Source organism: Dermochelys coriacea, chromosome 1 (genome assembly GCF_009764565.3).
Source record: "Dermochelys coriacea isolate rDerCor1 chromosome 1, rDerCor1.pri.v4, whole genome shotgun sequence".
NCBI lineage: Eukaryota > Metazoa > Chordata > Testudines > Dermochelyidae > Dermochelys > Dermochelys coriacea.
Window position 1 is genome coordinate 296,583,983 of NC_050068.2, and position 27,078 is coordinate 296,611,060.

Consider the following 27,078-nt stretch of genomic DNA (forward strand, 5'->3'; position numbering starts at 1 on the left):
CAGTGACTTCATAAACATCTGCTTCAATTGTCTTTGGTAAATGAAATAATCAAACAAACAATTATTCATTTTCTGATATAGCTGTAAAACTAATCTGAAAAGTTTTCAAAATAAATCACATTAAAAATTTATAGTGTGTACCTTGTAAAAATGAAATCTATCATCTATCTCTGAGTTGTGAAGAATATGGATTAAGGTTATAACAACCAACAAGAATGCACTTTTATGTAGAAATCCATGATTAAATCGAGTCTTCCTGACTAGAGATTTAAATCAGGATTTAAACAATTTGATTTAAATCAAATCCACCCTGCCCAAAACATTTAATTTAAGTCTTTCTCCATTCAAAGAAAGCAGCCGTAATTCTAGAAACTTCTGAGGGAGACCAGAGCACAATTGACAGGTCTACATGATACCATCATTAACAATCTCTTTGAATGGGACCCACGTGTAGATACAGTCAACTTCGGACTATGTCACATATCTTTGACGAGTGCCCGGCTTTACTTCGACGGCAGGCTACCGGCTCTTCATCTGACTGATGATGATGCTATTCAATGGCTGGGCACACTGTGCATACTCAGAGATTAACAATGATACTTTTGTCCATTCCTAAATCTCAAATAGCTTGTGCTTTGGAAGATAAGCCATGGAGGAGAGTACTATGAACAACATTCATGGTACCTGGCCCAGTAAACATATACATGAATAAATTTACTCATGGGGGTAGTTCTGTTTCCAGGATTGCATCAGTAAGTGAAGTTATTTATCGCTAAGTGTTTGTGTAATAAGCTTGTAAAATGTGTGGTGTGTCCTGTAGTAGCAAGTACACAGAAGATAGTAGCCGGCTACTACTGCCAGTTAGTGGAATTACTCCTTTAGATCAAGCCTTAAAGGTCTGGACTTTGGTTTGAAGACCCTAGAGTCAAAGCCTACTGACAATCCTGTAAGCATAATAACGCCTACCATGGATTGTGCCCCATATGAGGAGAGCAAGCAACGTTTCTAGACATTAATGAACAACAAGATACTAGAAACAATGTGCAACTCATGTCAAATTACATAGTTTGTGATTGCTTTTTTCCAGCGTGCTTTTCTGGGAAATTTCTAACCTGATGGTAGTTATTGAGATCTGAAATAGCCTAGCACAAAAATCACAACAATTCTGTTTTGAGAGTTGCAAAGGAAACAAGTAAGCAGCAGCGAGAGCTGTTTGTCATTTGGTGTGTATATGTACTATAGCCTGTCTATCATAATTAAGAGGATGCCCAGAACCTTGCCTAATTAAAAAAAGATATATTGTATGTGTCACTATTGTCTCAACTTCTAGAGGGGCTGCAAAAATGGTTATCCTTTCGGTCAAGTGTTTGGCAAGCTGCTTCCTCCAAGTGTTATCTGCCCCAGAGCTGAAGAGCATCATTTCCACATGCACCTGAGTTATGCCAGCTCAGGGAGCTATTCTTGAACCCATGTCTAAGTGTGCGTCACCAATGCCAAATCTCCAGGAAGCTGTGAAACTAGATTTTAATGAGAACTGAAATGATCAGCCAAATTGTAATTGCAAATAACTGTTTGGTTAGACTTTGATGCCTATGAGATATCTAATTAGAAAATTGTAATCTTAAATATATTATAAAATTATACCCATCTTCCTTAAATCATCAGGTCTCGAGGGAGGCAGATATTTGAATTCTGTACTCAGTTTCTTGGAATATTTGCTTGAAAATATATCTTGTTCTTTTAGCACATTGCATAGTTAGGGCTCATGGTTTGATTCTGCCATATCTTATGAATGTGAGTCGTGTGTGTGTGTGTGTAAAATGTTTGCAAATTTGATCCCAAAGTTAAGAAAACTACTCATTTTTTTCCCCTCTAATTAGACAATATTTTCCTGGTTTTTCCAATTTTTAAGAGATTCTTCTGGGTTTTTTTTTCCCTACCAGCTAACATATGCCTAGTAGCCAACTTTTTTACTTAAAATCTTGTACTTGAGTGAATAACTTGCTCTTTTCTCAAAACCCAGTAAGAGTAAGAAAACCTCTGATGTTCTGTTGACTAGGCCACACTATCCCTGAAACACATTTCCCTTATCATGTTAGTAGCATTAAGGAATTATTTAAAAATTAAGCTGCGACTCCATCAGGGCATATTTTAATAAGAGTAAAACAAACACATTACATCTTTAGTCTTTCCAAACGGAGGAGGTTCTCTTTTTTTTTGTTGGTTTTTTTTTTTTTTTTTTTTTTTTTAAGTGCAGACCCTCTTTTTATGTACCAAAAGGCCCATATGTGCAGCTTCTTATTTATCTTTTTATAGACTAGAGTTCTTTTTGGGGGTACAGTGAAAGGGATTTTATTCAGATTAACTGTCTCTCAAAGTACACAGAATATTATAGTACAGTATGGAGATGAAAGACTTTATGAAGAGAACAGGAGTACCTGTGGCACCTTAGAGACTAACAAATTTATTAGGGCATAAGCTTTCGTGGGCTACAGCCCACTTCTTCGGATGCATAGAATGGAACATATCGTAAGAAGATATATACACACACACACACACACACACACACACACACACACACACACACACACACACACACACAGAGAGAAGGGGAAAGTTGCCATACAAACTGTAAGAGACTAATTAATTAAGATGAGCTATTATCAGCAGGAGAAAAAAAAAACTTTTGTAGTGATAATCAGGATGGCCCATTTAGACAGTTGACAAGAAGGTGTGAGGATACTTAACATAGGGAAATAGATTCAATATGTATAATGACCCAGTCACTCCCAGTCTCTATTCAAACCCAAGTTAATGGTATCTAGTTCGCATATTAATTCAAGCTCAGCAGTTTCTCATTGGAGTCTCCGTGGCACCTTAGAGACTAACAAATTTATTATTTTGCGAATACAGACTAACACGGCTGCTACTCTGAAACCTGTCATTGGAGTTTGTTTTTGAAGTTTTTCTGTTGCAAAATTGCCACCCTTAAATCTTTTACTGAGTGGCCAGAGAGGTTGAAGTGTTCTCCTACCAGTTTTGAATGTTATGATTCTGATATCAGATTTGTGTCTTTATTTATTCTTTTGCATAGAGACTGTCCGGTTTGGCCAATGTACATGGCAGAGGGGCATTGCTGGCACATGATGGCATATATCACATTGGTAGATGTGCAGGGGAACAAGCCCCTGATGGCATGGCTAATGTGATTAGGTCCCATGATGCTGTGACTTGAATAAATGTGGACAGAGTTGGCATCAGGCTTTGTTGCAAGGATAGGTTCCTGGGTTAGTGTTTTTGTTGTGTGGTTGCTGGAGAGTATTTCCTTCAGGTTGGGCGGCTGTCTGTAAGTGAGGACTGGTCTGTCTCCCAAGATCTGTGAGAGTGAGGGATGAAGAGAGTATCTTCTTTAAGGGATTGGTTCTGCAAACCTGGTAACAAGTAGCCCTTACTCACATGAGCAGTCCTATTCCTTTTGATGTCAATGGGACTACTCATATGAGTAAGGTTTGGGGAGTCAGACCCTCTGTTAGATTTTATTCTTTGACCTGATCCTTATTCACACATACCTTTAAGAATTCTGCCAATTATTCCACTTAAAAAGCCATAGACACACAGAAACAGATCATAATTTTAGTCCTATCATGTTAATAAACTAATACAACTCTAGCAATATTACAGCACTCTAATTGTCTTGATCTTGCTTGGTTAAATGTCATTATCCCTATCTCCACAAGTAAACCTAGAGCAATTCATATTTCTTGCAAATAATGTATGCTATGACTATAGTCTTCTTTCTGTTGAATTATCCATAGACATAACAAGTGATTTTTATTTTGTATTACAAACATGACTGTAATTAGCTCACTAGAAGTACTTGTATTCACTATGCACACTGCGGTATCCCCTAAGTCACATGGTATTGTTTCTGTTCCCTGACTAGATGATGTAACTGTTACAAGTGGGAAGAGTCATTCTTGGCCCATGAATTACCCATGAGCAAGTTGCCACTTTTATGAATTCATTCACTATGTGTAATTATTTGTGCCATCTAAAGAGAGCTGTGACAGCACTTCTGCTGCTGCTCTTTATTCACATTAGCATTTGCAATACTTTTGAGTTCCATGAACACTCTTGGGAACAACAAAAAAACCATTTGCTTAGGAGTACATGAACAGAAGAGGTGTGAGCAGCAGTGTAGTGTGTTGGTAGGTTGGAAGAATAGTTTGATTTTTTTTTTTTTTTAAACTGTTTGACTAGCTGAATCTGGATCTTTGTCCATCCATCATTATCTTTCTACTGAAGTCCCCTCTTCAACCTCCCTGTATATTTTCAACTCTTCCCATCTCAAACTCTTCAGTCTAGATCTTGCCCCATTCTATGGCTTCTTGGCATTACCTAAGCGCAGAGCTCTACCCTCTAGTTCAAATGCAGGGCTTACACCAATGTCAACACTACGCCCCAGCTTGTATTTGAGAGCAAAAGTGGTAGATCACTGGGCCAAATCCTGAGAGCGTAACAGTCATGTTAGTCTGTATTCGCAAAAAGAAAAGGAGTATTAGTGGCACGTTAGAGACTAACAAATTTATTTGAGCATAAGCTTTCATGAGCTACAGCTCACTTCATCGGATGCATTCAGTGGAAAATACAGTGGGGAGATGATTTATATACACAGAGAAGATGAAACAATGGGTGTTATCATACACACTGTAAGGAGAGTGATCACTTAAGATGAGCTATTACCAGCGGGGGGGGGGGGGACCTTTTGTAGTGATCATCAAGGTGGGCCATTTCCAGCAGTTGACAACAATGTCTGAGGAACAGTGGGGGGGGGGGGGAAGAGGGAGAATAACATGAGGAAATAGTTTTACTTTGTGTAATGACCCATCCACTCCCAGTCTCTATTCAAGCCTAAGTTAATCGTATCCAGTTTGCAAATTAATTCCAATTCAGCAGGCTCTCGGAGTCTGTTTTTGAATTTTTTTTGTTGAAGAAGCGCCACTTCAGGTCTGTAATCGAGTGACCAGAGAGACTGAAGTGTTCTCCAACTGGTTTTTGAATGTTATAATTCTTGACATCTGATTTGTGTCCATTTATTCTTTTATGTAGAGACTGTCCAGTTTGACCAATGTACATGGCAGAGGGGCATTGCTGGCACATATCACATTGGTAGGTGCGCAGGTGAACGAGCCTCTGATAGTGTGGCTGATGTGATTAGGCCCTATGATGGTGTCCCCTTAATAGATATGTGGACAGAGTTGGCAACTGGCTTTGTTGAAAGGATAGGTCCTGGGTTAGTGGTTCTGTTGTGTGGTTGCTGGTGAGTATTTGCTTTAGGTGGGGGGCTGTCTGTAAGCAAGGACTGGCCTGTCTCCCAAGATCTGTGAGAGTGATGCGTCATCCTTCAGGATAGGTTGTAGATCCTTGATGATGCGTTGGAGAGGTTTTAGTTGGGGGCTGAAGGTGATGGCTAGTGGCGTTCTGTTATTTTCTTTGTTGGGCCTGTCCTGTAGTAGGTGACTTCTGGGTACTCTTCTGGCTCTGTCAATCTGTTTCTTCACTTCAGTAGGTGGCTATTGTAGTTGTAGGAATGCCTGATAGAGATCTTGTAGGTGTCTGTCTCTGTCTGAGGGGTTGGAGCAAATGCAGTTATATCGTAGAGCTTTGGCTGTAGACAATGGATCGTGTGGTGTGATCTGGGTGAAAGCTGGAGGCATGTAGGTAGGAATAGCAGTCAGTAGGTTTCCAGTATAGCGTGGTGTTTGTGTGACCATCGCTTATTAGCACCATAGTGTCCAAGAAGTGCATCTCTTGTGTGGACTGGGTCCAGGCTGAGGTTGATGGTGGGATGGAAATTGTTGAAATCATGGTGGAATTCCTCAAGAGCTTCTTTTCCATGGGTCCAGATGATGAAGATGTCATCAATGTAGCGCAAGTAGAGTAGGGGCATTAGGGGACGAGAGCTGAGGAAGCGTTGTTCTAAGTCAGACATGAAAATGTTGGAATACCTTGGGGCCATACGGGTACCCATCGCAGTGCCGCTGATTTGAAGGTATACATTGTCCCCAAATGTGAAATACTTATGGGTGAGGACAAAGTCACAATGTTCAGCCACCAGGTTAGCCGTGACATTATCAGGGATACTGTTCCTGACGGCTTGTAGTCCATCTTTGTGTGGAATGTTGGTGTAGAGGGTTTCTACATCCAGAGTGGCTAGGACGGTGTTTTTAGGAAGATCACCGATGGATTGTTGTTTCCTCAGGAAGTCAGTGGTGTCTCGAAGATAGCTAGGAGTGCTGGTAGCGTAGGGCCTGAGGAGGGAGTCTACATAGCCAGACAATCCTGTGGTCAGGGTGCCAATGCTCGAGATGATGGGTGTCCAGGATTTCCAGGTCTATGGATCTTGGGTAGCAGATAGAATACCCCAGGTCGGAGTTCCAGAGGTGTGTGTATGCGGATTTGTTCTTGTGCTTTTTCAGGGAGTTTCTTGAGCAAATGCTGTAGTTTCTTTTGGTAACCCTCAGTGGGATCAGAGGGTAATGGCTTGTAGAAAGTAGTGTTGGAGAGCTGCCTAGTAGCCTCTTGTTCATACTCCGACCTATTCATGATGACAACAGCACCTCCTTTGTCAGCCTTTTTGATTATGATGTCAGAGTTGTTTCTGAGGCTGTGGATGGCATTGTGTTCTGCACGGCTGAGGTTATGGGGCAAGTGATGCTGCTTTTCCACAATTTCAGCCTGTGCACATCGGCGGAAGCACTCTATGTAGAAGTCCAGGCTGCTGTTTTGACCTTCAGGAGGAGTCCACCCAGAATCCTTCTTTTTGTAGTATTGGCAGGAAGGTCTCTGTGGGTTTGTATGTTGTTCAGAGGTGTGTTGGAAATATTCCTTGAGTCGGAGACATTGAAAATAGGATTCTAGGTCATCACAGAACTGTATCATGTTCGTGGGGGTGGAGGGGCAAAAGGAGAGGCCCCGAGATAGGACAGATTCTTCTGCTGGGCTAAGAGTAAAGTTGGATAGATTAACAATATTGCTGGGTGGGTTACGGGAACCATTGTTGTGGCCCCTTGTGGCATATAGTAGTTTAGATAGCTTAGTGTCCTTTTTCTTTTGTAGAGAAGCAAAGTGTGTGTTGTAAATGGCTTGTCTAGTTTTTGTAAAGTCCAGCCACGAGGAAGTTTGTGTGGAAGGTTGGGTTGGTTTTTTTTTTGAGAGTATCCAGTTTTGAGAGCTCATTCTTAATCTTTCCCTGTTTGCTGTAGAGGATGTTGATCAGGTGGTTCTGCAGTTTCTTTGAGTGCGTGGGGCACAAACTGTCAGCATAGTCAGTGTCGTATGTAGATTGTAATGGATTTTTTACCTTCAGTCCTTTTGGTATGATGTCCATCTGTTTGCATTTGGAAAGGAAGATGATGTCTGTATCTGTACAGGTTTCAGAGTAACAGCCGTGTTAGTCTGGATTCGCAAAAAGAAAAGGAGCATTTTCAGTTTTTAGCCTCTCTACTGAGTCTGCCAACCAGTATGATATGGTGGTTTTTGAAGTACGGACGCTTCTCCACTAAACTTGGCTGCTGCCACCAGCACATATAGACCACTTAATGAACTTCAGATGGTAATGACTTTCACTAACCATTTACTTATCATTCATCCAGTGATCTAGAGGTGAAAGGCTTGGTATCCCATTACCAATTCTGTCAGCCATTCTGTTGCCTGAAGCTTGATGTAGTGATCATCAAGGTGGGCCATTTCCAACAGTCAACAAGAATGTCTGAGGAACAGTGGGGGGGAGCGGGAGAAGAGAATAACATGGGGAAATCACTACAGAAGGTTTTCTTCCTCCCCCTCCCCCTGCTGGTAAGAGCTCATCTTAAGTGATCACTCTCCTTACAGTGTGTATGATAACACCCATTGTTTCATCTTCTCTGTGTATATAAATCATCTCCCCACTGTATTTTTCACTGAATGCATCCGATGAAGTGAGCTGTAGCTCACGAAAGCTTATGCTCTAATAAATTTGTTAGTCTCTAAGGTGCCACTAGTACTCCTTTTCTGTTTTTACTCCGACACTTTCAAACAGGTGGTTTCCCAGTGCTGTACTGCCAAAACTTTAACAAGAGGCTCCATCAAAATTTCCACCTCAATCCATGATGCACTTGACATTTCCTGGGTAAAATACTCTACTCTTACACACACACACACACACACACACACACACACACACAAATCCATCTGTTCCACATTCTTTCTTCTCTCCCCACAAATACAACTGCCCAAACCACTAGTCCCCTTGCCATCAAACCAGGAGAGGCCAGTGCCATTTAACAATCGTGCTTCCTCCTCCTTAGCACCTCCTGAATTCTCCTCTAGATAGCTCCTTTACTTGGCAGCCATTTCCTGTAGCAGTGGTGGCTGAGGGATTGTCCTGTGGCTTCTGCTGGCAGCAGTGGTAACAAGCACTGAGAGTCTTGTTTACAGGGCCCAAAGGCTGGCTCTGTTAACAAGGGGCTCCCCTCGAGCTCACCAGTGACCTCTCCCTGGGAAAGGACTGAGAAGAAACTGAGCGAGGTCCTCTGAATTTGATACTTAAATGTTGATCTGTAACTTGATCCTTTCATTCGCTCCACAGAATAGAAACACTGAACACCCAAATTTTCATACATTTAGCCCACTGTATTATCCATCTGCAAGCACTCTTTTCAACTAGTGCTTGTGTAGAAAAGGGATGCCTGCAGTTTTTTAATGCAAATGGAATGGTGGATTGGGAGTTTGTTCTGAATTAAGTGCTCTATTATGTAAATATTTAATGTCCCATGGTGAACTACATTTAAAAAAATCCTGAAGAACCTGATTGACCAGATTAACATGGCAAGGGGAGAAAATCTCTCCACACAAAATTGAATGGAACAGAAACTGTAAAAGAAAAAAAAACATACCCCACAACTGGTGGCAGTCACTACAAACCTTGGCTTTTCAGTTATTCAAAAAAAAAATAGTAATTAATGGTTTAGATGGAAAGTATTTAATGTAAATGCTAATGGAGGGGTTTGTTCTTATTCAGCCTTCTTACAATATTTTGAAAGTGAGCCGCAATTTCAACCACATGAGGCATGAAATCAATTAAAGAACGTTTATGCTTCAGCCCACTTGTAACTACATCGCTTAAAGTTGTCAATTTACGCTCTAAAACATTTTTGTTAATTTCCCAATCTGGATGTGTAATAACTAAAGATATGAACACAGCATAAGCATGTCTCTCTAAACCATTTAGTCTTCCTAGATTTTCCTGATAAAAGGCTGGTTTAACTGGTTTGAATTTTATCCCTGTACAAAAATGACATGCAAATTTAACTAATATATCTACTACTGCACACAAAACCACTAGCCTCTGGCCTTTTCATGACCCCCTTCTGGTTAAATAGTATTATGCACTTTAATAGTTTAATTGCTGCACAAAGACTTTAGTGGAGCAAATAGAACATTTATATCAATAAGGTTTAGAACTGACAGCATTATAAAGGAGAAACTTTACACAAGCTGCATTCTCCACTGTTGGACACAGTATTGCTGTAGGTGCAGACAAGGGATACAATCATAGTTCCTGATCCACATGTGGGCAGTACTCCATCTACAGAATAGGGAGGTTTCAGAGTAGCAGCTGTGTTAGTCTGTAGTCACAAAAAGAAAATGAGTACTTGTGGCACCTTAGAGACTAACAAATTTATTTGAGCATAAGCTTTCGTGAGCTACAGCTCACTTCATCGGATGCATCCGATGAAGTGAGCTGTAGCTCACAAAAGCTTATGCTCAAATAAATTTGTTAGAATAGGGAGGAGGGCAGCTTCCTCTACAGCACCATTTCTGCTATTACCTTGGATTCTGCGGTGTAGGGACCATTCCATGAGCCCTGGAATGAAATCCTGGCATTACTGATGTTAATGGGAGTTCTGTAATTGACTTGAGTGAGGCCAAGATTTCACTCCTGAATGCCATAAGGGGAGCAGGGAGGAACATTGTTCTCTCCACTAGCTGTGCAGTGCCCAGCACTGAAAGAAAGCACAGCTCTATTACCTTAGCAAGCAGAAATGTATTTCAGTTCATATACTTCTCCAAGAAAATGCCAATATACCTATCCTGGAGTGGAGCAGAATCACATGGAAATGAGAGAGGATTCTACAGGCAAATATTTGTTTTACCTAGGACTTGTCTACACGGAGAAGCAGTGCACTTTAATTGACCTGTATAGACCCGGTGCACACTAAAGGTTCTCTAGCACACTTTAACTGTTTGAAACAGCATTACATTAAAGCTCACTAGGGAACCTTTAGTGTGCATCAGCAGGGTCTACACGAACCAATTAATGCACAACATGTCAGTGTGCTTTAGAAATCACCTCCGGCAGGGTCCATTACCCTGCTGTTTAGACAAGCCCTTATATTAACTGGCAAACGAAAACTGTATTTAGTGACTTATGTTTGCAGGGAGGACACAACCCACCCACACAAATCTTTAAAAGTACCACCATAAAAAGCTGGGAGAACAGACTCCTTTCTGCCTTCATATGGCTTACAACTCTGTCAATAAAACACTCCAGTGTGCCATTTCCATCTCCAACAGATACCCAAAAGCAACATGAACCCCAGCTCCATCAAACTTGCACTCTAATGCAAAACCTTAACTGTGACCTCATATGTATATTAGTTCTATCAACAGATCAGAATACAAATAGTCCCATACAACATTCACTGAGGCAAGTTCTTTCAATTCTACACAGCTGAATGCTGAATTTGGATAGCAAACCTGGCAGAATATGACTGCAGGTACAAGTGATCTCAGGGGTATTACCATAGGAACTGTTTCTCATTTTAGGTCCATTAAATGCTTGTGGGTCAAGAATCTGTTTAATAATTTTATTAAGATAATGTTGAAGTAAAAAGAAAACGGTACAGAGTTTAGGCATAGAAGTTTCTGGTTATCAGGGAATAAGGTACAGATTATCAAGGGGTGTGAAGTTCAGTTTAGGAGCGGGTGGCATAAGGAATACATAATCTGCAATCTCTCCGATTGGGGTAAAAGTTTAACGGGTCAAAGTACAGACATTGAGATATGCGGGTATGTTGTCCATATAATGGCTATGTTCAGGTGTGGAGTATAATGAGCGGATATGATGATGAGGCTGGATCTACCCTCATTTGGTGGGATTTAATGTTCAGTGAGTTTATGGTTCCAGTTCATATGGTCCAATGGGAAAAAAAAAAAAAAAAAAAAAAAGAAGTCTCTCAGTTCCTTTCCCATGGTTGATGCACGATGTTGTACTGGCTCACACCTCCTGGTACTGTCGGTGGCTGGTGATGTGTTCTATGTAGATGTCCCTGGACCATCAGATTGTGTCCGAGACCATGAGGCGCCGCATGAGCCGTGCGTACCGTCGACCGATCCTGCATAGTACAACTACTGTAGACCAACACTTCATAGTTGTTACAAAGGACTATGCCAAAAACACATACTGAAGCAATGACTACAGCATAGAAAATGAAGTTCTGTTTTTCATTACTTTAGGTTACAAAGCTCAGCAATTGCATTGAGCCTCCCACAATTCTTCTCTTCTGACTCTTGCACTCCCAATACAAAAACAACAAACAAACCCTCCGTGCTTCCTATTTATGTTCACATGCTATTAAATTCATGTCTTGTTAAAACAAACACCTGCAGAGTCTTTATAGTCTTAATGTCTTCTATACTGTTTAGAAAATGTTTTTTCTTATATCAAGTACAGCATGCTTAGTTTCTCTAAGCATACACTTAACTATTTCAGAGTGAAATGGACAACGCTTTTCCTGACCGGCTCCTGCTAGGCCAGGCTTGTTTAATGGTGCTCCTTCTCTCTCCCCTCTCCTCTCCCCCCTCTCCCATTGAATACAGACAGGTTTCAGAGTAGCAGCCATGTTAGTCTGTATCCGTAAAAAGAAAAGAAGTACTTGTGGCACCTTAGAGACGAACAAATTTATTAGAGCATAAGCTTTCGTGAGCTACAGCTCACTCTCATGAAAGCTTATGCTCCAATAAATTTGTTTGTCTCTAAGGTGCCACAAGTACTTCTTTTCTTTTTATTGAATACAGAGTAAGTCATCTCAAACTGCCAAATCCAAACAACCAAATAAAATTCTTCCAGCTGTCTGTGCAAAAAGGAAAAATGGGAAATCCGTGCAAGGCCAGTTACATTTGCTGTTGGCAAATGCTCTTACACACAGCTCAATGGTTAGTTCTTGTTTTTTAAAATACGGTATTAGAAACCTCAGGGTTGGGGTTAGTTACCCTCTGGGGTTTGGCACATCTGTAGTTGCAAACCAGACAATTTGAATCCACAGCATCCAATACATCATTTTCTATGAAATTACAAGGCCTGGGTGCCAAGAAATGTTAGGATGAAGTGGTTTAAAGGATACAGTATGATGTACTTTAACAAGAATGGTGTCCTTAAAAAAAAAAAATTATATATTTTGTCATTAACATACCTGAACTTTTCATGCTTATATTAATAAACCTTATTCATAACCTGTATCTGTTACTTTTAAAAGATCCATTGGTGTTTGGTCAACCTCTTATCATAATCTGTGCATAGATTTAGTTCAAATTCCAAAAATGGTCACCACACATTATAAAATCTACTTGATCCAGATATAAGGCTGTCATTTTTCTATTGAATGGGCTTTCCGTACTTTATTTCTCCATGTCACTGATGTTAGGGGATCTGTCCTTGTCCAAAAACAAGCTATCACACATCAGGTAATTGTGTTATCAATGGGTCCTTCCTCAAGTCAATAATCTCTAAAGTAATAGATCCACTATGGATTCTGTGGGTAACCGAACTTCAGATGTATTGAAAGTTCTATTTGTTATTTTCCTCCAAAAAAGACTATTGCCTTAAGGCATTCCCACCATAATGCAGAAAGGTCCCTTTTCTTCCACATCCTTTTCAGCACTTATGACTAAAGCTCAGCAAATAATGGGGTTTTTTGGTTCAAGAACCAAACCGAAAAAATCCAAAAGAAAATCCAGTTTGATTCAAACAAAATCAATGGGGGGGGACGACGACTCTGGTTTTGATTTGATTATTTTTCACCCTTTGTGGGTTTTTTAAAATAGGCTAAATTTGAAATAAAAATATTGGTTTGATTAGAAAAATGGAAACATTTAGTTTCAACTCCCTCTCTCCTCGCAAACAAAAAGTATTAGACAAATTCAATCCAAATTTGGCCAAAAGTCTTTGGCTCTGAAAAATACATATTTTTATGAAAAAATATTTGTCTATGTAACGGAGTGGCTTGCCTCTTAAAAGGCTGGAGGGCCTGTGGCTAGCCAACTCTGATTACTATTGAGGCACTACTAGGAGAGATCAAGTGATACAGTTATAAAGAGAAGCAGGAGGAAGTTCAGGAGATGACAGGTTTCAGAGTAGCAGCCGTGTTAGTCTGTATCTGCAAAAAGAAAAAGGAATACTTGTGGCAACTTAGAGACTAAGATTTATTTGAGCATAACCTTTCGTGAGTTACAGCTCACTTCATGGGATGCATCCAATGAAGTGAGCTGTAGCTCACGAAAGGTTATGCTCAGATAAATGTTAGTCTCTAAGGTGCCACAGGTACTTCTTTTCTTTTTTCAGGAGATGAGAGGCTCCCACAGGAAAGACCCTGACATCAGGAGAGTTTGGAGTCCAGTGAGTGGGAGGCTCCTGGGGGAAACTCTGCCTGGCTTTGCACCGGCAGGCCAGAGCTGGAAAGCTGAGCTCTAGTTAGGAAGAGCTGGGAAGGCTGGCTGAGAGAACAGAGTGGAAGAGAAAAGAACTCCAGTTATGATATAAGATGCCAGAGCTATATATGAACATTAGTGTTCTTGTTTTGTGGTTATTTTGGGAAACTGAGGATTGTTTTGAACTGTTACTGTTATTAAACCAGTCCCAGGCAGGGGTGGTATTAACCCAGAGGGAAGCCATTATGCCATTCTAAAAGGGCTGTGAAGGGGGGAAAACAGAGGCAAGGTGCTGCAGAGTGACCTTTGAGCACAAGAGAGCACTCAGGAGGCAGCGGCCAAGTTACATTCAAGTTTTGCCCAGCTCTATTAATGACTCTTTAAATACATTTTATATATAGTAAGGCACCATTCATAAAGGATTTATAATAATTTTTCTTAATGGTTACACAACTAGATGAGTTCTTCCTCCAGACATTTTCCCTAATCATAGAACTGGAGGGGACCTTGGGAGGTCATCTAGTCCAATCTCCTGCACTCTTGGCAGGACTAAGTATTATCTTGACCATCCCTGACAGGTGTTTATCTAACCTTCTGTGATAAATGAAGGGGGTAGGGAGGTAGCTCCCTTTTATGGACTATAAAATCCCTCTTAGTAGCTGTTCTCTACTTGCTTTACTTCTAAAGGGTTAAAAATCTCACTGCGATGCATAGGTGAAAGGAAATGAGTGGGCACCTGGCCAAAAGAGCCAATGGGAAGGCTAGAACTTTTTAAAATTGAAACAAGACTCCCCTTTTGTCTGTCTTTTCTTCTCAGGGAGAAAGAGACACAGAACAACTATGCTGTAAGAAACTTGGGGCCAGATATGAAAAATTGGTACATCTAGAAACTACTCATTTGAAATCCCAGACAGGTAAGTAGATCAGGAAATGTCTAGGAAGACGCGATTAGTTTTCTCTTTTTATGGCTTGTGGATTCTTCTGGGTTAACCCCAAATGCTTTCGTTTTCCTTGTAACTTTTAAGCTGGACCTCAAGAATGTTATTCTTAATGCTTAATCCTTGTGGGTTTTTTTTGTTGGTTTTTTTAAATCTAGCAGTAGCCCGAGTTTCCAGATGTATTTTCTCTCTTTTTATTTTGAATAAAATTTACCTTTTTTAAGAACAGGATTGGATTTTTGTGTCCTAAAAGGTCTGTGCACATGTTGTTTAATTAGCTGGTGGCAACAGCTGATTTCCTTTGTTTTCTTTATCAGCTCTCCCCTGGGGGAAAGGGGGCAGGGAGGTGATGAAAGGGCTTGAGGGTACCCCACAGGAAGTATTCCCAAGTGCGCCTTCCTGGGTCCTCAAAGGGGTTTTGCACTTGGGTGGTGGCAACATCTACCCATCCAAGGTCAGAGAAAAGCTGTAACCTTGGGAGTTTAGTACAAGCCTGGAGTGGCCAGTATTAATTTTTAGAATCCTTGCGGGGCTCCACCTTCTGCACTCAAAGTGGCAGAGTGGGAAAATCAGCCTTAACACCTGCTCTTAAAAATTTCCAGTGATGGAGATTACACAACCTCTGTAGGCAATTAATTCCAGTGCTTAACCACCCTGACAGCTGGGAAGTTTTTCCTAATGTCCAACCTAAACTATCCTTACTTCAACCCAAGCCCATTGCTTCTTGTCCTGGCCTCAGAGGTTAAGGAGAACAATTTTTCTCCCTCCTCCGTGTATCAACATTTTATGTACTTGAAAACTGTTATGTCTCTTCTCAGTATTTTCTCCAGACTAAACAAACCCTATTTTTTCTCCCAATCTTCCCTTATAGGTCATGTTTTCTAGACCTTTAATCATTTTTGTTGCATCTTTCCTGAAATGTGGCTCCCAAAACTGCACACAATACTCCAGGGTGATTTCTTATTTCAGATCCTTTCCTCACTTTTCTATAAAGGTATTCTTATATTCTAGATACCTCAGTAACAATATGTTATACCTGTGTTTCTTAAAGTTTTGAGGTTGGTGACCCCTTATTCAAAGTGAAAAACATTCACAGCCTTTATATTTACTATAAAAGATACTAAAGAGTAACAACGATAGGCCTGTATAATTTCTGTATGTTTTTGCAAGAGGTTGACAGAGACTACTAGTCTTCCAGAGGCAAGATGGTGCAGGGAGTGGGGGAGTGAGTTTTTCTTTGTTTCAGATTGTACTAAAATTTCCAATACCTCGCAACCCCCTTGATTGCCTTTTCTGACCCCCTTCTGGTTCATGACCCACTGGTTTAGAACACTATCATACTATGTGGAGATCAGGTCCTTTGAGGTGGCCTTTTTGGAGTTAGGGATTTTATCCTTGTTAACGGTCTTCTGAAATCTGGACTTTCTACATGGGTTTTGATACAATGCTTTAGTTGCAAAATAGCCAATGCTAGTGTATCAATGCACAGCATGAGTTCTTTGATGTTAATTTCCATAATTGAATCATTATGGAATATTTGGCCAATGGTTGTATAGCTTTTCACCTCAGACATGATATATTGTATTAAACAGGCCTAGTTGTCTTTAACCGCCTATTATGGTAAGTTTTCTTTATGAATCAGAACTGAGAAAAGCTTGGTTATTTACTTCAGTTCTGTTTTAACTAGGATGACCAGATGTCCTGATTTTATAGGGACAGTCCTGATATTCAGGGCTTTTTCTCATATAGACACCTATTATTCCCCATCTTCTGTCCCAATTTTTCACACTTGCTATCTGGTCACCCTAGTTTTAGCCAGTTAGGTGCCTGGGGCAAATAGTGAAACTGGAAAAAAAAAATTGTGAATAATAATGACAGAAAAAACTCTACCATCTCTGGCATATTCAGCAGCAAATTCTGAGAGATATTTGGTCTTAAAAATACCCCTTGTGGATTGAGTTAAAATAGTTAAACCTTTAAGGAAGCCATTGTGATATACATATTTAATAAATATCACAGGCATATAAGAAAACATAAAATAATTGCTGGTAAAGTTAGCAAATAACACAAACTAGTTAAATGGTAAATGACAGATCAGTTCTAAAGTGTGATCTGGATTGCATGGACTCATTTGAACAGCATGCATTTTAATACTGCTGAATACAAAGTGATATACCCAGGACCCAGTAAAATAATTTCACTTACAAGATCAGGGAGTGTATTTTGGAGAACCAGGGCTTAGGGGGTTATGGTGGATATCAGCTGACCATGCGTTCCGACATAGTGGCTAAGAGAACAAATGCTATTCTTCAATATTTAAGGAGATGTTATTTTAAGACCATTACTAGAATGCAGTATTCAGTTTTGGTGTCTGTACTTCAAAAAGGATGTCAATGAATGGGAGAAAGTTCAGAAAAGAGCTACAAGAAAAAAGAATGATTTTGAAGTCTGGAACATCTCTAAGAGTGGGAAAAACTTAAGAAACTTGATGTATTGAATTTTTCCAAGAGATGGTTAAGAGATGATTCATCATTGTCTGTAAGCGTACCTGGAGATGATATTTAATAGAGGGCTCTGATCTGGCAGTCAAACAACAGGATTCAATTATTGGAAGCTGAAGCTAGACAAAGTCAGATTGGAAATGTGGTGTAAATGTTTAAACAATGAGAGTTACAACTGAAATAATTTATCTACAGAAATGGTGGATTTTCCATCACTTAAAGTCTTTAAATTAAGACTTGAGGTATGCTATAGATCAAAGAAAGATATGAGCTAGATGTAGAAGTTGCCTGGTAAAATTCTATGGCATATGTTATTCAGGTGATCGGACTAGATTATTATAATGGTCCCTTTCTGGCCTTAACATCTATGAATATGTGAAAGGTTTTTTTATTTCAATTGATTTTTATACAATACAAATTATTTAATGTACTGATCGGTACCAGGGGTTTAAAGAGGGTGCAGAACTGCCAAAATGCTTCCCACTCTTTCACTTATTTAAGTTGGAGAATCTTAAAGAATCACACTCAACATTTTACTATCTCGTAGTAGTGTTTTCCCAGAGGACCAACACTCCATGAAACTAGGACCAACAGCATCTAATTACTGGCATATATAGAGTGACTAATATTAAAACACTGCCAAGATCAGACAAGCATTCCAAATCGATCATAGACTCGATGTACAATCACATCCAAATTTTAAATGTATAACAAAGCCTCGTATTAACTGGGTTAACTATTTCATGGCTACTAATCTCTCTTATTCATCCTAAGGTTTTATTCCACTGTCCCTCTCCATAATATCCGAGGGCCTTCCATGAGACATAGGCTGGGAATAGCGAGGTCCTTAATGGATTTCATAGAATATACTCTGTTTAGGGTAGGGATTATTTTTTGTTTGTTGATTTTTGGATTTGTTTAGCTTTTTTTTCTTGGATTTTTGTTTGTTTTTTTTTGTTTTTTTTGCAGATAGAGAGGTATTGGTGGCATTAACATCAGAGGGAAGGTCATTCTGCTGGAAAGGTGGAAAGGCTTTGTCATTCAGAAAGAAGGTCTTGCAAATTCCTAAAGTTTGCCAGACTCTAGATTCCTTTTTGTTTCTTAAACGTTCCGATATCCTCCAGAAATTGTAAATTACAATTACTGCAAAACAGTATTTATGCACTAGTTACATATACATATATTCCCATCTACATGTGTTTTAGAAGATTTGTAGGAAAATAAAACCTATTTAAAAAAAAGTGAAGTAGCATTCATGTGTGGGAGTTCAGGCATGATCGCATTCTATTCTATTTTGTTGCTGGGATGCTGTGTAGTAAGTGAAAGTAAAATGGGGACAGAGTAAGCTGGTAGAAGGAAGAGGGGAAGAAGAGATGCATGTAAACCAAAGGATAAGATGTGTAGAAGGAGAAGCAGGCAGAGAACATGAACAATAATTAACAATTTGATGGGTATTACAGATCATTGTTCTGTGTTTGTACAGTGCCTAGCACAATGGGGTCCTCCTAGTTGATGACGAGGGCTCCTAGGTACTATGCTAGTACAATAATAAATAAAAACTGCACTCCAAAATATCTAAATTCCCACCATATTTGTCTGTGTATGTGCAAGAAATTCCACTTAACACAAATATATTTAAAAAAATGAAATCCAACTGTCTGTCCGTCTTCATATGCTAGAGAGGCAGTGAACATGGAAATGGGGACCAGAAACTCATGAATTCTAAATCCACCTCTGCCACTTACTATGTGGCACTGGGTGAGACCCTTCATTTCTCTTTTCCTTAGTTTCCCCATCTGCAGATCAGAGATAGTACTTACCCATCTGAGAGATTCTCACATGAAAGATGCTAGATAAGTGCAAAGTATGTAAGTTAAATCTAAAACTAACCTAAGAATTTGTGTTTTTCAGATTAAGTCCCTGTCAACAAGTTACTCTCAATCTTTTGACAAAGTTTGTAGAAAAACTGCCTGTGGAAACAGCAACAGAACTATTGTTGTCATACTGAATGGTTCCGGAATTATCTCCAGAATCTTGCTCTCCCAAATACTGAAAGAGTACCAAAGCTGCAATATAAAAAGTATGAAAGCAATTCCTGTAGCTGCAGTGAAAAAAAAAAGGGATTTTTCTTCTATTTGATTTCTTTTTTTGGTGGTTGTCACTGCTTTGTGCCAGCCAGTCACTTCATTTAGTATTCCAGCATGAGCCTAGTACAGCAATAGCAGAGCAGAGCAAGTTGCATATTAACCCTTCTATGCATATGCTCAGCCTAATATGTTTTGGCTGAACAGCAAACGAAATTGCCCTGCTGATCCATCTCCAATTATTCTGCAACAGACATTTAGCCTGTAGTGTGCTTCAAAATAAAGGCTGAGATGTACCTTAATTAATTTTTAGTTAGATTACTAAACAGAGAAACAAACTGAAGAATAACAGAAGTGACAGGAGTGGCGCAGAACAGACAGTGTTTTGTACTGTAGGGATTCATATCCAATATGTAAACCCCAGAGGGAAAATATCTTCGTATGAAAATAAAATCGAAAATGATGTTGACTTTGTTAAAAGACCAGATGCATTATTAGGTCACTGAGTCCAATACCAGCATCTAGTGCAGAGTAGACCAATTTGAAAATTTTCACCAACTGTATGGCTTGCAGTAAACTATAGCAGAAAGTAAGTTATATTTTGGTAGGTCAGGAAATCTCCTGACAATTGACATATTCCTTTGCTGATTGGGGAATTTGGCACATACATATATGATTTATCTTTCTACAGTATCATTCAGGCCCAAGTAGTGGTGTGCATTACAGATCATAGTGTATACACAATATTTTATCTAAGTAAACTATTTAGAAAACAATTTATTGTGCTCTAAATTTACTTACTTAGGTAGGGTATTGTGAGATTTTGAATAGCAAGAGAAGAAGAATGAGAATGGGTGGGAAATGGGAAGCTTTGAGTAGTATGAGAAAATAATTAGTGCACCCTCTGGGGAGAACAGAATTAAAAGCAAAGATAATGAGGTGAAGAATCACTATAATTATTCTTCTATATTTGTGCTGCAGTAGCACCCAGATGGTCAGTTATGATAGGAGCTCCATTGTGCTGGATGCTGAACAAAACATAGGAAGTTAGGATCTATAGGGGATCTTAAAGACTAGGAGAGAAATGTGCTGGATTCAGAAATGGGCAGGAAGCCGCTGAAGATTGGTGATGAATTTAAGAGGCATCACCATTAAGGACGTATGGAAAGAACTGTTCAGGATGGGGTAGGGAGAACTAACTAGAAACAGGTTTCAGAGTAGCAGCCGTGTTAGTCTGTATTCGCAAAAAGAAAAGGAGTACTTGTGGCACCTTAGAGACTAAAATTTATTAGAGCATAAGCTTTCGTGAGCTACAGCTCACTTCATCGGATGCATTTGGTGGAAAAAACAGAGGGGAGATTTATATACACACACAGAGAACATGAAACAATGGGTTTATCATACACACTGTAAGGAGAGTGATCACTTAAGACTAGAAACAGTGGCTTAAGAGCTAGGAAAAGTTTTAAGACAGACAAACAACTGGGTCAAATATGAAATCTTTTTTTTTTTTTTTTTTTTTTTAAAAAGAGGTATAGTACCTGGCAGGCATGAGCAGAAAAAGATATGGATTGGTTCACCTGTAATTAACATCACATGAATGGTGCAAAGTAGCATCCTGCCAAAGATGTTTCAGTGGTTATAGCAGCACATTTTCAAGACCAGATAGATGAGAGGCTAGTGTTCAGGTTCAAATAATACATCTAGGTTCTCAAAGAGGGGGCAACTCTTTGATTTGAGTTGGCAGGAGATGAGATATTGGAGTTTTGGCCAATAATGCTTTCCTTATCAATTGGATATCAGTTTTAGCTAGAATGAACCTAAGGTTGTTATGGCAGATTTGGGAGTTGATGAGATTGAGGCAGGCAGACAGGCTGAGTATATCTGCAGAGAAAGGATACCCAAACTAAAATTCAGAAAAGAGATAAGTAGGGAGAGAAAGAGGGGCTAATGAGTGACTAGTAAAAGGCATTGTCATGAAGAAGACCCATTTATTGCCAGTCAAATGCAAGTACACCTAGAATAGAGCAAAACTAAAAACAAACTGCCTGAGACTGCAGCAAATTATCCCAGGCAAGTGACAAGAACGCAGTGCTAAATGGCTCTTCCATCTGTGAAAATAGCCTTTAACATTAATTCCTCTAGGGAGAACACTGAGAAATTTAGGAAATCCCCACACACATATATATAAACCAATTTAGATGCAATATGTGGTCTTGCACTAGCAAAAGAACACAACATTTTGCAGAGCTGTCCATAGTAAATCATTCAAGATGGTTTCTAGAGAGAAAATTGTTTTTGGAATTTTAGCTCCTGCAGTAACCACACTTCAATTCCCATTCCACCACTTATGCCCAGTATCTAGAAGCTTCAGAAACAAACAGATGTCACAAATATAACTCTCCCTTTGAAAACAATTTGCCTCTAAAATATAGAGGTGTCCATGCACTGGAAAAATATCCTTCCAACTTGCTATAAGCCCAACCAGAGGGCTAGACCCTGCCATCCTTACTCAGCCAAAACTCCCACTGACTCAACGGGAGTATTGCATGACTACAAATTTCAAGAGAAGGCCTGTTTAATACTAATATATAGCAGGGGATGCTTTTTTGGTAAATGCACATGCACACTTGTGCGATGAGGCAAACATGTGAACTGCTAACTTCTCTGACTAGCAGTTATATTTCCTGGTAAACATCCTCTCCATAAAAAACAACGAGGAGTCCTTGTGGCACCTTAGAGAATAAAATTTGGGCATAAGCTTTCATAGCTCTGCAGTTCCTGTAAAAAAACCTCAGACATGTGACCTGAATATTCATGCATTAACAGAACATGCACTTTACAAGGCTGAATAACAGTTTCAGCAGAACTCTGTGATGGAATTTCTCTGTGTAACAACTTATGAGATCACTCCTGCCCACTTTGTAGTTAAATTTCCAAAATATCTTTGTTGTTCCAAACTGGTGTATCCTGCAAGTACGTAACCCATGATAGCTGGCTTTGGGAGTGAACCCAGCCCAGATCCAGAGCTGATATACATCCCTGAACAGAAAACAATTGAGTTGTTTTCTGAGGGACAGGATGGAAAGGAAAAGTCATGAAGTGATTATAAAATTCCAGTGCTGATCCACCCTTTCGTGGGGGGAGTGGAGCAAAACTGTTATTAAAGGGAAGAATGCAAAACTAGTTTTCCACTTGGTGTGACCCAAAGTATTATGCGCATACTCCCTAAGGGCCTGATTCAAAGTCCATTGAAGTCAGTGGAAAAATTCCCCACTGATTTCAATGAACTTTGGATCAGGGCCAAAAATCTGTGCAGTTTTGTACTGAACTCATAATAAACCCCAAGAAGCTAGTAACGTGCTTTAGTTTTAGTGGCACTTCACAAGAGTTAGTGTTTACAGACAACTATGCCTTCATGAGTATCAAACAGTGCTAGTATCTTCATTTTTGCTGTTTTCTACAAATACAGAAATTCAATCCCAATGTTCTGAAAATATCAACATTGTTTAACTGGCATTAGAACTACTCATTAGCTTTTGAATATTAGTAAACAGGAATCCTATTTATTTGTTAAAACTTAACATATGGAAATCTACTCACTCTCCCTTTGATGAATCCAGGATAATATCTGATATCCAATCTCTTCCATTGGCATGTACCACTGACAAAGATAGAAATGCAGCCCGCTGATATGTGTTTTCTTATTTTATTTTTTTAAATCAACTTATGTAGAAACAAGAGATTCTGGATGCCATGGCTGCTATCATCCATAAACATAGGACCAGAGCCTCAGCTGTTGTAAATCAATGTATCACCATGGAAGCAAATGGAACCACATCAGTTTACACCAGCAGAAGATCTAGTCCATTATGTCTATAGTCTGGAAGGGAGATACTCTGACAGAATTCACTCCAATATTAAATACAGAAGTAATGGCTCTGGCAAGTTGCTGTTGGTACAGAAACTAGTGTATAATCTTAATGGACATAACGTTCTCCAGTCATTTAACTATCGGGAGTATACATGTTCCAGTGAAAAGTCACTCTCTGTTGGGCCAGTCTTCTCCCTGCTTTGCTCATTGCTTCCCCACCCCATTAAGGCACTTAAGCCTGGAAAGGCGAGGGAGCAATCTGCTTTCTTAGGACAGGTATGCCAATAGCTCATGCCAGATCAGCTCCAGGGGATCCTGTGTGTGGGGTGGAAACTGAATTCTTTTCATTATCTAAAAGGTACTGGGCCAATCTCACCCCCACCTTCCTCCAAAACCAGCTCTAAGATCTGGGCTCCTAGCTACATCCTCAAGTGTTACTGCAAAGTGCTTCCCCTGTGCCATCAAACTGAGTTTCTTTTTCTCTTCAAAAACAGGCCAGTTTATGGATAAAATTTTCTATATATTTATGCACACGAAAGTAGCTCCATATTGTCTTTCACATGAAAGGAGGAAAGATTTTCAGGCTAACTGTGGAAGTCAACCCATTTCTACATGCATCACTTGTGCTGACAAATTCACAGCGTTTTCTATCTCACCATCATCTGGAGAAGTCTCAGACCTTGCACTTGAAACTTGCAGAACAAAAGTAGATCATAAAACTAAACATTGCAACTCACTCCCAACTGCCCATGTAAACCAGGTACCTTTCTGCCTCTCACCCCCATTCACACGCTCACGGCAGGGGCAGCTTCAGTCATTCCAGTCAAATCGCATTTTCAAACGTGGGCGTCTAAATGGAAGCACCTGAACTCCAGCCTCAGGCATCTCTTTGGCCTCAGCTCTTCACGCAGTTCAGAGCCAAAACGAACCGCCGAGGGGTTTAGCTTTCAACCTGAGCTGGAAGAGCACGCTGGGAGAGACGCTCTCTCAGCTGCGCAGCAGGGCAGGCAAACGGAGAGTTTCAATAAGCGAAAGCAAAAAACCCCACGTGCGACTGAAGCCCTCACACAGAACAAGCCTCGCCCCGCCCCAGGAGCAGAGTCCAAACCACTCTCCTAAAATTAATCCCCCAAGTAAGGGGCGCTTCCTCCCTTCCTGAGGTGTGGGGTCGGGGTTATCACGCCCTCTCCATCGCGACCCCCTCCACGTGTCTGCGCTTAGCTCCAGGACCCCCCCCTCTCTATTTCTAGGGTGCCGGCTCCCCATCTCGCTCCCAGCCAGCCGTGATCAAAAACTCTTACTTACCCACCTCCCCATCTTCCTCCTCCTCCTCCACTTCCAGCAGCACCTCCTGGGTCTCCACTGTCATCCTCCCGCAAGCGCTGCCCCCCCCCCTCCTTTGTACCGACTCGGCCTCGCACGCGAGTTCGCTCCCTTCCCTGGAGCGGGGTCTGGCGCGAAGCCTCCCTCGCAGGACCGAACGCCGAGCCCAGCCCGGCAGCTGCGCTGAGCTCCGCCGGCGGAGTCCCGGCCCCGCAGCAGCGAGCTCCGGCCGGGGCAGGGAAAGGGAGGACGCCTGGGGAGGCTAGACTCGCCCAGAGCCAAGGGTGGGCTGGGCTGCAACCTCCACCCTCCTCGCCAGCGTCACTCGAGGGGAGGGGACGAGGCTCTCGTTGCCCGCAGAGACAGGACAGCGGGAGGGGGAAGGAGTGACGAGCCCATCCTCCCCTTTCCGTGCAGCGCCCGGAGAGCCGGAGTTTGACACCTTCTCCCGCCCGCCCAAGCAGAGACGCCTCCCAGCTTCCAGAGCCCGAGCGCTGCCTCCGACCGCCGCAGGGCACGTGTTTCCAGCCGCCCAGGGGTTGTCCCACCGCGGGCGGAGGGGCAAGGGGAGGTCTCCCATGGCCACACTGAGTCCTGCCCTTGCCTGTGTCCTGAGCCCACACACAGGCGGCGGCGAGGTTAACCCGTGCCCGCTCAGGGTCAGCCCCCACAGCATCAACCAGCTCTTCCTTCCCGACGTGGATGTTTAGGGGTTGTTTTCAAAGTGGTGGCCAGGGCAACGGGGTGCTTACAGTTTCAGGCCCTGCTCTGGAAAAGTAAGAGCAAGGGTGGCCAATTTGTAACTAGTTGCGAATTGCCACCCGGATAGCCATAAAACCAAAAAGCGTGTGTAACAAACATAGCCACATGCAGGCCGACCCTTCAGCCATTACCACTGTACTGAAGACCGGGTCTTTTTTGTCTTAATAGATTGTGGCCTATGCTGAAAGGGATCAGATTCGCATTAGGTATGAGTATTCCTTGTTTCTATTAGAGAAGCACACAGAGGTCCAAGTCAGAATCCAGGTCCTGCTGCGCTAGGTGCTATACCACTGAAGACCAGGTTGCCACCCCAAAGAAAGATTATGGGGCTTGTCTTCACTGCCTTGTTAGCTCAAGCCAGAAGTGAAGTTTTGCTCCTAACCCAATTCCTGTCCATACACACAAATCTCTGGCTTAAGTAGTGCTTTAAACTTGAGCTAACTGGCCACCATGTCAGGGTATGTGTACTGAAAGTCCAGTGCTGCTGATGCTGAAACTAGTAAAGGCTGCCGGGGTGCAAAAGCTCAAGTTACAACAGCCCATCTGCTAATCCAGTCACTCTGGGTATGGCTGCTTTGAAGTGTGGTCATTCTAAGGACTTGACTACACAGAGACAGAGCGTGGCAAGTGAGTACAAAGTTTTGCAAGCACAGCTGTCTTGGCCAGGAGTGTGAAAATAATCACACCCAAAGCCAGCATAGCTATGCTGCCAAAAGCTTAGTGCAGGGTTTCTCAACCATGGGTTGGGACCCAAAATTGGATCACCAGAATGTTTCAAAGGATCATGTGGCAGCTCTTGTCCCATGGCGCTGGCTGGGCTGACCTCCCTCTTCTAGGCACTGTAACCTCCAGGGTCCCAGTGCCACTCTGGTTTGGCCCCACAGTCATGATGAGGAGAGCCCAGGTAGGCCAAATCTGAGCGAGTGGCACTGCAGCCCCATGAGTAGGGCCCTACCAAATTCACAATCCATTTTGGTTAATTTCATGGTCATAGGATTTTTAAAATTGTAAATTTGATAAATAGCTGAAATCATGAAATTTCATAATGTTGTAATTTTAGGGATTCTGACCAAAAAAGGAGGGGGGGAAGGGGTCGCAAAGTTATTGTGTGTGAGGGATTTGCGGTACTGCTACCTGTACTTCTGCTCTGTTGCTGGTGGCGGTGCTGCCTTCAGAGCTGGGCAGCTGGAGAGCTGTGGCTGCTGGCAGGGAACCCAGCTCCAAAGGCAGAGCTGGCAGCAGCAGTGCAGAAGCAAGCATGGCATTGCCAGTTACTTCTGTGCTGCTGGTGGGGCGCTGCTTTCAGAGCTCGGCACCTGGCCAACAACCACCACTCTCCAGCCACCAGCTCTGAAGGCAGTGCAGAAGTAAGGGTGGCAATACCCCCTAAAATAACCTTGCAACCCCCCTGCAACTCCCTTTTGAGTCAGAACCCCCAATTTAAGAAACTGGTCTGCCCTGTGAAATATATAGTATAGGGTAAAAGCACACAAGAGACCAGCTTTCATGGGGGGAGACCAGATTTCATGGTCCATGATGCATTTTTCATGGCTGTGAATTTGGTAGGACCCTACCCATGAGCTGGGTCACAACTCCATTCACACAAATTTGGTCCAGTCAGGGGAAACCACAGCGGTTGCAATTCCCAGAGTGGAGAGCCAAGCCCAGCCAGCTCCACAGCACAGGAGCCGCCACTGTGGATTGTGTGCTGGGCAGGACCCAACCTGAACCACCCTAGGGCAGGGCTGTAACCAGGGTGGGGTGAGTGGGGCAGCTGTCCAGAGCACAAAAGCTACATGGGTGGCTTGGTCAGTGACACCAGGCAATGTGGGCCACCCAGCCTGTCT

The 27,078-nt window shown here is 41.6% G+C and overlaps 1 protein-coding gene across 2 annotated transcripts in view; it reads right to left on the bottom strand.

Moving 5' to 3' along the window:
- ANO6 (anoctamin 6) overlaps positions 1 to 24,600 on the bottom strand; it is a 117,633-nt gene extending 93,033 nt beyond the window's left edge. The window contains exon 1 of one of the 2 annotated variants that reach the window (XM_038376248.2): positions 24,456 to 24,600. In XM_038376248.2, coding sequence (XP_038232176.1) covers positions 24,456 to 24,463 — 8 coding nt within the window. In that variant the 5' untranslated portion in view covers positions 24,464 to 24,600. Of the gene's footprint in view, positions 1 to 20,813; positions 20,891 to 24,455 lie in introns of those variants that run through there. The other variant, XM_043494383.1, reaches the window with a different exon arrangement.
- Positions 24,601 to 27,078: the final 2,478 nt, after the last annotated feature.